At 41.6% G+C, this 15,749-nt stretch overlaps 3 protein-coding genes across 5 annotated transcripts; 2 read left to right on the top strand and 1 right to left on the bottom strand.

Moving 5' to 3' along the window:
- Positions 1–3,228: 3,228 nt before the first annotated feature.
- Slh (sec1 family domain containing Slh) lies at positions 3,229–5,682 on the bottom strand. The gene is made up of 5 exons (XM_017090367.4): positions 5,506–5,682; positions 5,269–5,428; positions 4,522–5,210; positions 3,750–4,459; positions 3,229–3,695 (listed from the first exon to the last, which is right to left on the bottom strand). The coding sequence occupies exons 1-5, from the start codon at positions 5,531–5,533 to the stop codon at positions 3,363–3,365; spliced, it is 1,920 nt and encodes a 639-aa protein (XP_016945856.3). The 5' UTR covers positions 5,534–5,682; the 3' UTR covers positions 3,229–3,362.
- A 76-nt stretch (positions 5,683–5,758) lies between these two features.
- Positions 5,759–8,048, top strand: LOC108007472 (fibroleukin). Of its 3 annotated transcripts, none has more exons than XM_070997648.1 (4): positions 5,759–5,878; positions 6,847–6,974; positions 7,034–7,674; positions 7,732–8,048. In XM_070997648.1, exons 2-4 carry the CDS (start codon positions 6,933–6,935, stop codon positions 7,868–7,870), a joined length of 822 nt encoding a protein of 273 aa, XP_070853749.1. In that variant the 5' UTR covers positions 5,759–5,878; positions 6,847–6,932; the 3' UTR covers positions 7,871–8,048. The 3 variants fall into 3 exon arrangements, 2 of the variants coding, with proteins under 2 accessions (XP_070853749.1, XP_065720696.2); XM_065864624.2 differs by having other exon boundaries at positions 5,810–5,878; positions 6,910–6,974; XR_011604724.1 differs by lacking the exon at positions 6,847–6,974 and having other exon boundaries at positions 5,862–5,878.
- Positions 8,049–8,974: 926 nt separating this feature from the next.
- On the top strand, positions 8,975–15,227 carry oaf (out at first). The gene is given in 4 exon segments (XM_017090090.4): positions 8,975–9,407; positions 11,767–11,880; positions 11,953–12,271; positions 12,855–15,227. Coding segments are annotated over 4 exon segments (1,419 nt in total). The 5' UTR covers positions 8,975–9,143; the 3' UTR covers positions 13,577–15,227.
- The last annotated feature ends 522 nt before the right edge of the window (positions 15,228–15,749 follow it).

Raw genomic sequence — 15,749 nt, 5'->3', positions numbered from 1 at the left:
CGTCACGCAATAAGATTTTTGTTTAAATCAATTTCTTGTTGCACATTCTCTGATGGCTTCAGGAAATGGCCCACAGCCATGCGGGGTCCTCATCTTTTATTATTATTTTATTTCACTTCTCCGGCCTCTTTTTTGTTTGTTTTGTTTGGCCTGTTTTTGGTAGCCCGGCTAACAAGCCGCTAACAAGCCAGCTCCTACTCCTCCAACTCGTCCTCCTCCTCCAAGGATGATCCATCCATCCAGCCATTCCGGACTGCTCTTTTATTGCCAGCAAATATTTGGAACCTCTCCTTCTGCGCTTCGGCTCGTTTCTTCTCCGTCGGAGGGTGCTTTATTATTATTTGGCTGATTAATTAACATGCCGCTCCCGATCGCCAAAGGAGGACCACCGGCACCGGCGGTTCCCAAAAATTGTTTGTGGTAGCACCAGCACACGGATGGGAACAACAATAGGATATGCCAACAAAATGCTGACAAGGATTGTACAAAAGGCTACTGGAGAAGCTACTAACAACAAGTGGATGTCCAGAGGTCAGGGCAGATCAAACAAATAACAGTTTGACATGCACTTTTCGAGAAATAAAAAAATAATACCCTAAAATATTAGGAATGGATCCTAATTAAATACAGTTTAGAAAGTTCTGCAATAACTGACCCTAATAAAAATAATCAAACTTTTTTTTATTAAAATATGTAATTTGATTATATATTTATCAACCTTAGAGCTTTAAAAATAAATAAAAAATATTTGTAATTTCCATTTTGAATATGAATTTCACAATGAAAAAACATTTATAGAATGTAGTGAAAGTCATGACAAGTCAAGTTATTTAAAGATCTTTAAAATGGTACGAATGGCTAACATTATCATTATAAACACAGTTCCCATTTTAAATATTTTAAACAGAATTGAATCAGTTTTGTAGCTTGATATCTTGGCCACTTTAATGAACCTATTTCACTTATAAGATATTCATACTTCTTAATATTTGGGATACAACTTTCTGATAGCCCACACTGACAACCAAGGATATTTTGTGCTTCCATAATCTTTAAATTTGAATATCATAGATGTAAATCGCTTATAAAAATCCAATATTAAGAGCTTTTGTGTTGGAAAATGAAGGTAATGTATATCTGGCCAGATCTCAACAGAGTCTCAACTTAGAGTCATCGTCCATTCATTGGGTCTGAAGATCCGAAGCCGAAGTCGAGGCTAAAACTGAAGATCGCCTTCTCTGTCTGGCCGGCACTTCATTTTGTGGGATCGTCCGACCGCCTGACTGGCTGTTTGAGCCCGGCTCCTCGAATTTTGGAATTTGTTCTGCCTTGTTAAGAGTTGTTAAGATTATGATATATGTATGGGATGTCGGCGAGTGTGTATCGGTGTGCTGGCGGAGATCGGGGAGCCGGGGCAGCCGGCAGACCCAGCAGATCCAACCGAACCAAGACGACGACAGCGGCAGCCATTATGATTCACAGCAGGAATGTGGGAAACGGCTGCCTGACCATTTTATTTTTTCCTCGATTTTTTGGGTCTCCATCGGGGGAGTGGGGGGGGTGGAGGAGTGGTGGAGCTCTTCTGGGCTCCAAGATCCACACACCACACCACACAGATACTCACGCACACCGGGACAGTTGCATTTACCACATAATCGATTCATGCATGTGGCAAGTTAAGAATTTCTTTCATGTTGCGTTCTCGTTGTTAGTTTCTGTAGTCTTTTTCCCTCTCATTTTTTCTTTATGATTTGTTTGAGCCGCATCTTTTCGGACCACCCGTGAAATCACTTTGGGTTACCAGTTTCTGGCTGGGAGTCCGACTTCTCTTTTCCTCTGTATTTTTGGTGTTTCATTTTTTTTATATTTTTTTTGGGTCTCTGGCTTTTGTTAAATTGCTCTTGTTTATGTTAACATTTAAATTGTGGCCACGGGTAGTCTGGATAGTAACCCAAGCCCCGGCTGCCCAACCAAAACCAATATTTAAACTCAACGCTCCATGAATAATCATCGTCATCGTCAGCGTCATCATCTCTTCTGTGGCCTTTCAGCGGGGCCATCAATTCTGATTTACCAAAAGTGTTAATTAGCCCACGGATCGGTTTTTTCTTCTCCATATTTTTCCCATTTTTTTCGGTATTTGTTTGCTGCTTATCTCGGAAAACTTCCTACAGTGGTCTGGATTTGGTTGAAAATAGTTTCGATGGGAGCTTTATCTGCATGGGAATTTAAGGGGATTTATTAGGTTTGAATTGTTGGTTCTTTCCTTTTTTTGATTTCTTAAGATTTGGTCAAATACATTAAGAACGTTACGTTTAGAAAGTTCTATTAACTTAATAAGTTTACTTATAAAAGCATATGTTGACAAAAGAAGTAATAACTCTCTCTAAAAAGTAGTCACTTTCCAGCCATTCATTATTTAATTAATTTTAAAGAAGTTTCTTGATCCTATAAAATCCAATTGAGTATCCAAAATATTTTGAACAAAGTAACAACTATATAGATCCTGAGTTCTTTATTTTTTCTGCACTAAGCCCCGAAGCTGCACACCTCATTATTTATGTTCATATCTTGATCCCTTACATTAATCAATACTCTCCTAAATATTCGTTACAATATTCATGTACATACTCAGGCTTACAATTTTTTTGCAAGCCACACCAAAATCGGATTTTCTGGGATAATTTAACGCTCTTCTTTGATTGACTTGCCTGCCAGATAAGAAGCGACATTCAATCAGTGCTGCAGTGCCTCGGAAAAAATCGGTTGAGTGCCTCAGTAACTCTGCCATGCCATCGACTGTCCATTCATAGTTGGTCAGGGATAGTGCTAATTGCTGGGTGCCGTCCCTGCCAGCTTCTGCGCCTGTCCCCAAGTGCCGCGCATAGTTGTCGCCCCATAATTGTGGCACCGCCGCCGCCGAAGGCACCGGGAATCGAATCGGGCCGGGGCCATCATCGCCTCAGCCGTTGACTGGTTGTCTGTCAGCTGTCCATCAAAGCGTTGCCAAGTTGGTGTTAATGGGTGCCTAGAATGCGAGTGCCCCTGCCCGCCGTCGAGCTCCCATTCCAGCGACTCCGACTCCAACTCCAACTCCAGCACCAGCTCCCTGGGCTTGTTGTACACGAGGCTACGCATGTTTTTGCTTGTTGTCCTTCGGGGATTAAGCGTCAGGTTGGAGTAATTGCCGAGTGCTCAGTTCTCCTCTTGCGTTCGCTTGTTTCTCTCTTTTTTTTGCCTGGCATTTAATTTATTTTTGGATATGCTTAAAGTAAACGAAAGAAGCCACACAGACACCCATGCACATGCACCCAAAGCCCAGTCCACTCCGCTCAGCAGCAATGGAATCGGAGCAGCCGCTCCTAACTCGTTGCCGCCGGCGACTGGATCTCGCCTCCCAAGGCGGATAACTCCTTGAGGAACTGCCTCGCGTTGGTCAGCGTGGAAGCGCCGTAAATGATCCGCCTTTGCACATTGGACGTTTGCTTCTGCTTGATGAAGTCCACCAGGTTCTGGTACTCGATGTAGTTGCCTCCGCCGACCATAAAGACCACGGCGTCCTGGAATGGAGCCCGATTCTTCGGCAGAACGTCGCCGCCCTTGAGTAGCTTGGGATCCAGATACAGGTAGTCATCGGTCTCCGCATTGCTGCGGCACTCCATCACCTGCTCGGTGATTTTGGTAACAGGAAGATTCTGCAAGGGATTTCAATGTCAGAACCGCCTTTACATATAGAATTAGATACTTACATGCCGTTTTACCACCAGATTCTTGACTCCCTCCATCACGAAGGAGCTGCCCTGTGAGACGAGCTTAGTGAACATGGACACAGTCTTGGTGCCGCCGCCCTCGTACTGGGTGGCCTGGCTAATGCTCGGCGAGCGGTTCATGATCCCCTTCCAGCGCTGCACATACGCCAAGGCAGTAAGGTCACAACCGGCCGCCTGCAGCGCCTCCTTGAGTCGCTCCTGCTCCGATTCGGGCAGCTGCTGGGCGCAAATAAAGTAGATGATGTACAGGCGCAGCTTATCCTCCGCCTGACCGAACTCTCCATCCCGGAGCAGATCCAACAGAGGCCTGTCCAGTGTCTGCTTCGACATGACCTTCTCCTCGATCTCGAAGTAAGAGTCTAGTCTTCTTGCCTTGATAAAGTTCAGGATTGCAGTGGCGATCTTGGTGTGCATGTCGATCAGTCGCTTCTTCTCCATCAGTTGTGGCAGAGAATTGACGGCATTGGTCAGCCGGGCGGTGGTGTCATTAACCAGCGAAAAGGCAATGTCCGACTCTCCCTCGATGCCCATCGACGTCTTGAGACGCTTGATCTCCTCTTCGGAGTTGCGGTAGGACTCCAGCTCCTCCTGGATGGCCTCGGCCACAGTGGGAAAAGGGCTGCCCTTATGCGTCATCCAGAAGCGGTCGTTGCGGTCCAAATCGCAGGCCTTGGGCTTCTTCCGGGCTCCTAAAAGAAGGAATTTCGAAATTACTCTACAGTTCAGACAGCTATTGACTCAATCAACTTGCCCGCACTGGCCGTCTCATCCTCCACGTAGACCAGATTCAGTCCCAAGTCCAGGACATCGTGCACTAGCGCCTGATACGACCAGGTGTGATGCAGCGGCGTGGCCAGATCCATGTTCCTGTCCAACAGCAGCAGCACGGGTCGCTGGAAGCTGAACACTCCGCCGCCAGCCTGTGTGGCATCCATGTGGAACAGATTGGCGCGCGCATCCCATAAGTTCTCACGCAGCTTTTTCTCCAGCTTGCGGGCCACCATCTCGGCGGCACTGTTCCGTGGACATCGAATGATGGGCACATTGCCCAGTGTCACAAACAGGGCGAAGAGCGAGTCCACAATGGAGTCCATCAGGGCCTCCATCTCCTCGTCGCGGGTATTGGCCCGATTGATGGCGTAGTAGGAGAGCTGGTCGCTCTGCTGGTGCTTCAGGACGAAGAAGTCGTCCTCCAAGCTGATGAAGTTCACATACTGATCGTAAACGCGATGGATGTTGGCCACGCAACCGGCGTGCAAGGCAGCGGCAGCCAGATTCTCGATTTTGCTGCGTGTAATGGGTGCCAGGAAGTTCAGGTGGTACACATCGTACAGTCCGTTCGAGAAGTCCTGCTGAATCCTGTCCAGATTCTCGTCGGTGGGCAGGCAAAAGTATATAGCCGGCACATCCGGAATGGAGTCGCGATCGGAGTGGAGTTGCCTGTGAGGGAGTATAGTGTTTATAAAACTGGATATCTAGGGGATCCTGAACTACTTACACATGCAGGGTCACGCCCAACTCTCGCAGCTCCTTGATGGAAATAATGGGCGATATTATGTCCTGACCAACGCGATCGTAGATGAGGATCTTCCACACGGGCTCGGCAGCCAAAGCCTTCGGCTGCTGCGAGTTCAAATTAAGCATCTGCTTAATGGCATCTGGAATGATTGATAGAAAAACCCCATTAATTAAGCTTTCCCTTTAAAAGGAGCTTATGTTTTTCGTTGTTTCTTACTGATTTGGCGCTCCCGCAGGGTCAGCATTTTTTGGTCGGTGTGGCGGCCGGCTATCTGTGTTGGATTCAATAAATATTCAACAAACTATGCCCTTTTTAGTGGCTAAAAAACATAGTTTACAAAAAAACAACACGTCACAAGCGACTGCGGGGCAACGCGTTTTGGCCAAATTTAGTGCATAGTGAAGTCATCAGCTGTGAGGGTAGTGTGAACGCTTTCACCGGAAATACCAAAAAGTTAAGTACTTTTTTTAGTATATATATACGGATTTTGTCGAGCTGAGCTGCAGTTTATTTTTTATTAGCTCCCAATACGGACGGCTTAGTTCTAAAAGTCCTAGAAATCAAGTGGACAAATAACAGTGAACTTTTGGTAAGCATAAAATATGAATTCTGCGACTTACAATAAATACAAATTTTTTTCCATCTTTGAATTGGAATTTAATAATTTTGAACTAACGATTTTCAGTGTGTAAGACACCGGTTGCTACAAGCCTGTCTAAAACCCATTTTTTTTTATTGTTCGTATTAACGAATGAGACATTTGATCGAACGTTCGACCCAGACTGATATACACTAGTCGGCATAAGTATTTTGACGAAACAAAAAGAAAAATCTTGTATATTTCAAACGAAAATTAAATAATCTTCCCACTGATGCATAATTGTACATGAAGTAAGTATGAATATATTTAACATTTGTTTCATCAAAATACTTACGCCGACTAGTGTACATTTCATATATATGCCTATAAGTCAATATAGATTAGGGTGGTCCACCTTTATGTGGACATTTTTAGGGTCCTACCCTAACCCGCCTATGGTAGGTAAAATAAATTTTATGAAAAAAGCAAAGCTTATAACTCATAAGCATTGTTGCTTTTGATCAAATATATTATTTTCAAATAAACATTTCGGGTTTTGAGTAATTTTGAAGACGATCCAAAATATCTAAATCTTAAAAAAAAATAGTGTTTGCATTTTTAGCACACTTTAAACTAACGTAAGAATAGGATTTTATTTTATGGACCGCCCTAATATACATATGTATTATATATTAGGTTTCCCGCATTTTTCAATGAGTCATAACAGTGCCACTTGAAACAAAGAAAACGCCAAGTAAACAAAATTGCATTAACGAAATAGAATTCTGTTTAACATTATCTCGTAAGCTTCCCGGAATTTTTTATATTATTTTAACCGCGTTGCTTATCAGTTAGGTTTAAAATCACTAATATACGTAAGTACGTGTCAAGTTAGTTGAGCTCGGCTGCCGACCGCTTTATTTATTTAATTTTTAAAAAAGCAATAAGGTAGCTAACCAAAATATTTGAATTAACAGGTACTTTTGGTGTTGGCCTTAAGTTAATAGCACTACGACATTAGTTTTAATATTTTGGATCAGAGCCCTTAGTATTTGAATTCGCAATGAACCCCGAGAAGAAAGAATCTTCTACTGAGAATCTCCTAGTAAGTATAAACGTAATTATTGTTTTCTTTAAGTCCCTATAAACTAACTAATATTTCAGATCAGTTCCGATTTAGAGAAGAAAAAGGAGAGTGGAGCAAGCGATCAAGACGAGAGCGTAAAGCTCGAGATTAACCTTTTAAAACACAAACTTAAGGATGTGGAGGAAGAACTGCGAGTGAAAAATAATCGAATCGCCGAACTAGAATCCCTAGTGAAACTGAAAGAAGAAAATGGCATTCAAATTGTAAAGCTACCTGGAATCGAAGATTTCGAAGCAGCTTTTGAGGATATCCCCTCCGCCAGTCCAAAATGGATGGTAATCCAGCGTCGAATCGACGGAACTGTATCCTTTAACACACTGAACTTTATGCATAAATATTGGTATAAACAAGGATTTGGAAATCTTGAAAGAGAGTTCTGGTTTGGTTGCCAAAAGCTACATGAGTTGACTACAAGCCGAAGACATGAATTATACATTCAAATTGCCGATTTTGACGGTTCTACTGCTTATGCAAGGTATGATAACTTTGTGATTGGCAGCGAAAACGAAGGATACAATTTAAGGTCCCTTGGGGCGTACTCCGGTGATGCTGGAGATGCCTTGTCGGCATCTGTGAATAAGAAATTCAATCACAATGGCTGTTACTATGGCTGTTATAACAGAGAGTTTTGTTGGTCTTGGTGGGCCAATTCTCAATGGTAAATATATAAACGATTATCAAACTTTCCATACTGTAATTGATAACAATTTTCCAGCAATTTAAATGGTTATTATCACTCATCGCAAATGAATCTGACAGACGAGAATGGTATTTGGTGGAGTACATGGAACGGAAGGGGAAGACTTAACCTCAAATCGTGTAAAATGCTCATCAGGCCATTCCAAAATGAATGAAACGGAAACCAATTATTTCCAAACAGCATATTTGAAGAAAGTTAATTTTTTTAAGATTTTGAAAATTTTTACCACTACTATTCATGTGTATAAATAAACTAGGATTTCTTCCAAGGAAGCACAAATATTTGTTCCTTCTTTGATAAAGTTTTTATTGGGAGAATAACATTTTCAAGTATTTTTGTTTTTTCTTTTTACGCCCTTAATTTATAATGATTTCAGTCAAAAGATTGCAACGCAGAGACGGATACGTATCGGTCCAATGTAAGTCGTAGATATTACGATAGTTCATTTTTGTTTTTATTTGTTCGATTAAGCCCCAAAACAACAAGAAAATCGCAAGATAAAAAAGGCGTCAAGTTAAGAATGCTAATTTGACGTACATGTGTAAACAAGATATTACATCTTTTTATTTAGTATTTTTAGATCTACCACATGCACTTGGAGCAGGTTGGCAGCACTCTTCTGGGAATCCCGCACGGTCACACTTGTCAGCTGATTTCGAAAACTAGTAAACGTTTAACAGCAATGTTAGGATGCAATGCTTTCTTTCGGATTTAGCTTTTTTTCGTGTAATTCCGGGCAAATTTTAAATTATATCGAATAATACCAAAGGGCTAACTAAAAATATTACCAAAATTTAAGGTAACAGAATTCCGCTGGTAGAGTCAAAGACCATTTCTAATTTTAAATAAATAAAATAAATTTGTTGCTATAATGTTCACCGTAAATAAACTTTTTTCATAGGGGCGCCGAAGCCTAGTCACGCCCCTATGTATCAATATATTTGAATTATTTTGTTTGTTTAATTAATATGACAATAGTCAATTTGCAGAAAACAAAAATAATAAAAAATAAATTACATTATTTTATAAAAAACACATTTTTCATAAGTTTTTTCCGTAAAGATTCGCTTTTTTTTTAAGCTCTTGTTGATTCAGCATTTTTCCCTCACAAAATAATGGCATCACTGGCGGTGGTGTAACTTAACATTACTGTTAAATGGAGAGCGAGAGAGCAAATTCGAAATCAGCTGACTGTGTGACCATTCACCAAGCGCTGAGAGCTGTCGAAAATAAAAATACCCTAAAAATACGCGTTTCGTTTTTCGCAGCAGTTCGCAGCGGCGGCCGAAAAGATTCGGTCGCAAAATTCTGAAGGGGAAATAATTGTGAAAAAAATTACGGAAATAATATAAAACGCATACGTCTACGCGAGTGGTTCATCGTGCAGAGCGGTTTTATTTACAATTCATCGTGAGTGTCGTGTCGAAATGATCCTGGAAGCGGAGCATCCGCACCAGCGCGTCGCGAATGCCGCCCAGGCTGTTCGCCAATCGCACATCCGCTGGCGAATGTCGCACCTGTACGCGATTACTGCCCAAAAAACGCATTCGCGTGCCACTTGCTGCGGTCGCGTCGTCAGCCGCAATCACTTTTTCAAGCACAGTCGCGCCTTCCTGTGGTTCCTGCTCTGCAACTTGCTGGTTGGCGGTGACCCCGCCCACTCCCAGCTGCTCATCAACGTTCAGAATCAGGTGCGAAGACCCAAAACTCCAAAGAAGTGCCATTAAAAGCATTAAACAAATTAAATCTGTCAAAATCACACAAAGGCAACAACAAGAAAACAATGACGCTGGCAGCGCTGCCCATCTGATTTTCGAAGAGCTAATTTCGAAAATGAGCGCGCCAAAACAAAACAATTTAAAAACAGGAGAAAGAGAGAGAGAGTGTGAGGAAGAGAGGTGTTAGGCAAAATAAACAAAACCCATGTTACGGAAATTTAAAAGCCTTTAAAGGATTTAATCAGGGGCTTTAAAACTAACCAACCAAAACCGTCAGTGTCGCATAATCTAGGAAATTTGGTCCGATTTTAGCAACATTTTTTTCAGAGCCTACTATGTGATTGGTTTTAATTCGTCTACTTATTTTTGATAGGGTTCTATGACACCGAGAATTGCTTTTCGTATAAAATTTGGTTTCAAGAGTCTACTTTCAAGAATATTTTCGTACTACATGATTCCTTCACGAAGATTACAAACCAAACAAAATAGATTTAGACAGTTCATCGAACCGGAAACTTTAAATTTGATGGAAACTATTTACTAGCAGATTCTTTGATTAGTAAAGTCAAGTAAAAAAAGCTTCTATAAATTTATCATATATAGTATGTATTTCAAAAAAGCATGAAGTTGTATAAATATGGCTTATTTTGTTTTTTATGTATTCGAGAATTGTTGGAAAATATTATTCACATTAAGTGTGGCCCAACTCATTATTCTAACATTAGATCCAATCTTCAGTTTCTGGCAACATAATTCCCGAGCCTGATTAACAATTACCAATTTAGATTAGGGAAAACATGTGTTGTACAGCTGCTCCGAATCTCGTATCCTATTGATTTATGCCAAATACATTATTATCCGAATGTCCAATTATAAGCTCATCAAGGGATACTGAAAACCAACTTAATTATCTACTTTGTAGTGGGCTTTATTAAATGAAAACATAAACAAACAATAAATATTTTATTGAAGAATGTGCATATTTCCCATTCAATAATGCAGTTCAATGTCAAACCGAGGCTTTCACTTTCCTGACGTTTTATTTTTCCACTTCAATATTAGTTGGCTTTGTTTGACTGGCTCAATATTGACACTTTGCTTTCGGCTTTTCCATAAATTTTAGATTAGTTGGCCAAAAAAGCACGGGCTTGTAATGAAAGCTGGCAGCAACCGAACTCGCTATCTCTCTCTATCTCTCTGCGCTTTTACCATCTCACTTGCACACACGGGGTTTTATTTGTTTACATGTGACATCCTTTATTGTTCTCCTCACTCTGTCCCTGGCCCCAAAATGTCCTGTCCCGCTCTCTTCCCTCTCTCTTACCTCGCTCCACTTCTCCTGCATCCTCTTTCCTTCTCTCTTTCCTCGGTTGTTCTTTGTTTACATGCGCCTTTGTGCAAACACACGGAAAACCCAGCAACAACAAGAACAAAAACAACAGAAAACAAGGATGTTTCAAGGACCGAAATTCGGAATACCCTTGTACATTCAGTAATTCGTTGGTTTTTATTGGAAATAGTAGATACTATCTAAAAGAAAATTCAAATTTTAAGGAACACGCTTTAGAACAACGTATAAATAATAACTATAAATCTCTATAAATTCTACGTAAACTTTTCCATTTATGTTTCTTCCATATTAAATATTCTCCAAAAAATATTTATTTGTTCTGTATGTTAATTCAGAGTTATAATGATGAATATAATTTAAATATTTTATTTGTATATTATCATTTTAAAATGTTCCGAAAAATACAACGAGAATTTTGTTCTTATTAGTTCCAACATAACTGTTGTGTAAAAGATGAATGAATACTTACTTTACTTTTATGGGCCCGCCCATATGATTTTACCTACAAACTTCTATCTCAAATTGCTATACCCAAAACCAGAGTATATCAACAATAGCACCCACAGTCAACATATTTGCTCGGGTACACGTGTAAAGGGCAAATTCTGTTGTTGTTGAACTACATTTCGAGATGCTGTTGTGGGTGACGAGTTGACTCCCTCGTCCTCGCCTTATCCACATCCACATCCTCATCCTGCCCCTTGCCAAAGACCATCTCATCTCCGTTTCGTTTTCGTTGGCCCCTTATGTTTTCGTTTTTTCTATTTTCCAACTCTCTTGACTCTAATTTGGTTCATGGCCGCCCAGCTTCAGGACCTGTCATAGTTAATTTAAGTCCTGACAACACAAGAAACCCCCCAGCATCATCATCTTCTGGCTGCCTTTGTGCCGTATTAATATTTTAGTTGGGTTGGGGAGGAATGCCGAGAAAGTAATTTTACACTTGTTGCTATATAATCCGTTTCTCATTTTTTTTTGCAGGGTGGCGAGGTGATCCAGGAGAGTATTACCTCCAACATTGGCGAGGACCTGATAACGCTGGAGTTTCAGAAGACGGACGGAACGCTCATCACCCAGGTCATCGACTTTCGCAATGTAAGTAAAGGACTTGGCGTGAAACATGAGAACCCGAATTACATTTGAAATTCCTCTCTCTTTCGCCCGCAGGAGGTTCAAATCCTCAAGGCCTTGGTGCTCGGCGAGGAGGAGCGCGGCCAGAGCCAGTACCAGGTCATGTGCTTCGCCACCAAGTTCAACAAGGGCGACTTCATCTCCTCGGCGGCAATGGCCAAGCTGCGCCAGAAGAATCCGCACACCATTCGCACTCCCGAGGAGGACAAGGGCCGGGAGACCTTCACCATGAGCAGCTGGGTGCAGCTGAACCGCTCCCTGCCCATCACCCGCCATCTGCAGGGCCTCTGCGCGGAGGCCATGGACGCCACCTACGTCCGGGATGTGGACCTCAAGGCCTGGGCGGAGCTGCCAGGTGAGTTCTCAGCTTTTGTTTGGAGCTTTTCAGGGTTGGGGCTTGAATAGGTGTGCCTAAGGGTGTATATCCTTTCTTGGGATGAAAATGCCTAGCCTAATTACTCATTTTATTAAAAAAATTCTTATAAAAGTACATTTTCGTTAGGCTTTAATTTTTATGGCATATTAAATCCTTTGGTAGTGTTGATTATTTAAAGTTCAAGCTATATATAAATGTGGGTTTCGCGTGCGCAGCGCAACATGGTCAAAGTTCTGCACAAACAACATTAATAAAACGAACTTATAATATGTATTGTAGTCCTCTACACATATGCATTGTTCAACAAGTAACATTATTTACATTAATTAATAGCCAACATTTAATCAATATTTAATTATATGCCTAGAAATTTATTTGAAATATAAAATTTCCAGAATTTAATATCTAGAATGGGTACACAAGAGAAATCTTCGTAAAATTAATAAAATAGGAAAAAACTTTGGCGTGGCTATCGTTTAGTTCTGGGGGAATTTTCCACTTTTTCAACTTTTTGTTTACGTTTTTGTTTCGCTTTCCGTTTGTTGCACTCCGGCTCCGGCAGGCTCCTCGATCTCCAGCCTGGAGGCGGCCACCGAGAAGTTCCCGGACACGCTCTCGACGCGCTGCAACGAGGTGAGCAGCCTGTGGGCGCCCTGCCTGTGCAACCTGGAGACCTGCATCGGCTGGTATCCCTGCGGACTCAAGTACTGCAAGGGCAAGGGAGTTGCCGGCGGAGCGGACTCCTCGGGCGCCCAGCAGCCGGCACAGCCGACGAATTATCGCTGCGGCATCAAGACCTGCCGCAAGTGCACACAGTTCACCTATTATGTGCGGCAGAAACAACAGTGCCTCTGGGATGAATGACGACGCGGCGAGCTGCAGCTGATGCAGATGCAGATGCGCTGCGCCAGGCGGCGGAATGGGAGCGAGGATGATCCCAGTGCCACCTGTCCGGGTGGCGAAACCAGAGGAGTAGTAGCAGCAGCAACGACAGCGACAATAACTGGGAGGAGGGATAGCAAGGATACGACGACAACAACGACGACCAACAAATTACGCCAACTGCTTTTGTTGGTCCAGCAGCAGATGCCTTTTGCTCTGTGGAGTTTTCCGGTCCATCACATTTCCCAGCCCCACTCCCATTCATATTCCCAATCCCAACATAAGCCCAGCGAGCAGCATCAGCAGCAGCAGCATCAGCTTCATTCTCAGGTTGCCCCCACTTCGCATCACCCGTCATCATCGCCATCATCATCATCCGCAATGGCCGCCATCGTTGCGTGATAATGAACGCTCGAAATACCCAACTTCCCCAAGCCCCAACTGCACGTCCAGGAAAAAACAGAGTGTTGACACTTTTTCCGCTCACGATTCAAGATTCTGGACGCCGTCATTTGAATATAAGCCACTGGAGGTGGAGGTTGGACCACATCAAAAAATAAAAGAAAAGGAGTAGAGCGAAATAAATGTAAAAATGTGCTTCTGTATACTATGTATATATATGTATATTTAACGATGATTAGCTTTTAGCCAGCTTACGTTTTACGCTTATGCCGGATTACGTTTTAGACCTAGATAAGGTGTACCTATTCAATTTAACCCCAGGTTAGGCACTTTTGAAACTTTGTCCTCTCAGCACTTACATTTTTTCTTTGTTTTATCCTATATTTTACATTTTTTACCCAAAGAATAATACTATAAAACTTGACATTTTATTGATTCAATTCCACTTGTCTAATACTCTTCGTGTCTTTTTAAGGTACTAAGGAACTGCTAACAATTTTTCTTGTAGCTTCCCTCGCTTTTTTTTACCTTTTCTAGTCCATTTCCAATTTGTTTACTTTGCCCGTTCACTTCACACTTTTTCCATCCCCATTGTGTGCAGCAATTTCGTTTCAATTACCCTTTTAGAGCGTTTTATATTTCCTTTGTTTGCCTGTATCTGCACTTCACTTTACCTTAACTGAAGCCTGATTAGATGTATTAAGAATGTTGGACACAATATCACGTTCCACGCTCCTTCCACTCGTGTTGCGTTGAGCTCAAGAATATTAAATAGGTATATAATATAGGGGATATAAATAAATTAAATGTGGCCTTAGCGTATTTTATGAGCGGTAGCGAAAAAAACGGAAATTAATTGAACTAAGGAATTTGTCAGAACGCGTAATTAATTGTGCTCATAATAGTTGTAACGGAAAAACCACAAGAATATGATATATGGGGAATTCTACTAGCCAAAACGACTGCCGCAATAAAAGCTTTTCTATCTTTTTTCACTCGAAAATGGCTGTTTGAAATACCCCCTCTCCCGTTTCTCTTTCCTTCCAATCTTTCTCCCACTAAATCTACACTATCTAAACTAGACCGTAAACACGCCTGCCTTTTTGCCTTTGACTTGTAACCTTTTCCACTTTATATTCGAAACAAATGAAATACCTTACGATGAGAAAACCTTAAGCAAATTAAATTGATACCAATAATAAACAATACCAAGAACAATAATCTATTGTATAAATTTCAAGAACCTAGTCTACTTAGAGTGTTAGAATGGCATATTTTCCTAAAAGCGTACTACAAAAGAAATCAAATAAAAAACAAAAAGTCTTAAACCAGTTTCGACGACAAGAAAAACCAACGGTGATAATAATTTTTTCTACGATACAGAAGGGCAGCTCCTTTGACTCACTGTATGAAAACGTAATGGAAACGAAATTGATAATTGATCAAGTGTAAAAATTGATTAGTATTACTAAGCATTTAAATACGATACAACTCGATGATCTGAATTGTGTAAAGAGCATTTGCCAATAATAAACGATTAATCGACTAGTCCTAACAAAGTAATTGAAATTAATAATTAGTCTTAATACAAATGCTGACAAATTCTACGTTTTATATAAAAAATATAAAAAATAATAATGAAAACATTAAACATGGGTTTTATTGTGAATGGGAACTCCTATTTCCGGGGTATTTAGGCTATCTTCGGTGGGGAAAGCAAGTTTATTAATGCATTATTCCCAATCATTGAAGAGCTACCGGAATAGCCAACCTCTCAATGCCTTAAAATGCCCGACATGCTGTGCGTTGTTTGCCCAGCCCTCCAGTGCTCCGCCAGGACCTGATCCTTCCGCTCCGCATCCTGAGCCCCACATCCGCATCCTGTCTGCAGTGCAGGCTGCACGGAGCATCTCGTCCTTGCCGCCGTCTTGAGCCAGTGGCAAATCCTTTATGCGATTTGTAATTCATGAGCAGAGCGCACAGATTCTTATCATTTATTTTACTGCGCAATCGGTATCGACGCGGGACGCCAAGGAGCGGGTTGCCGAGGGCAACAAGCAGCCAACAGACATCTAGACAAACACTTTCAGCCAATAACTATATTCATGGCGTCGACTGTAGCCGACGATAGCTTAAGACGTGCGGAAACCAAATCGGCGTCGTAGAAAATTGA

This window comes from Drosophila suzukii, chromosome 2L (genome assembly GCF_043229965.1).
Source record: "Drosophila suzukii chromosome 2L, CBGP_Dsuzu_IsoJpt1.0, whole genome shotgun sequence".
NCBI lineage: Eukaryota > Metazoa > Arthropoda > Insecta > Diptera > Drosophilidae > Drosophila > Drosophila suzukii.
This window is presented reverse-complemented; position numbering and strand designations above follow the sequence as displayed.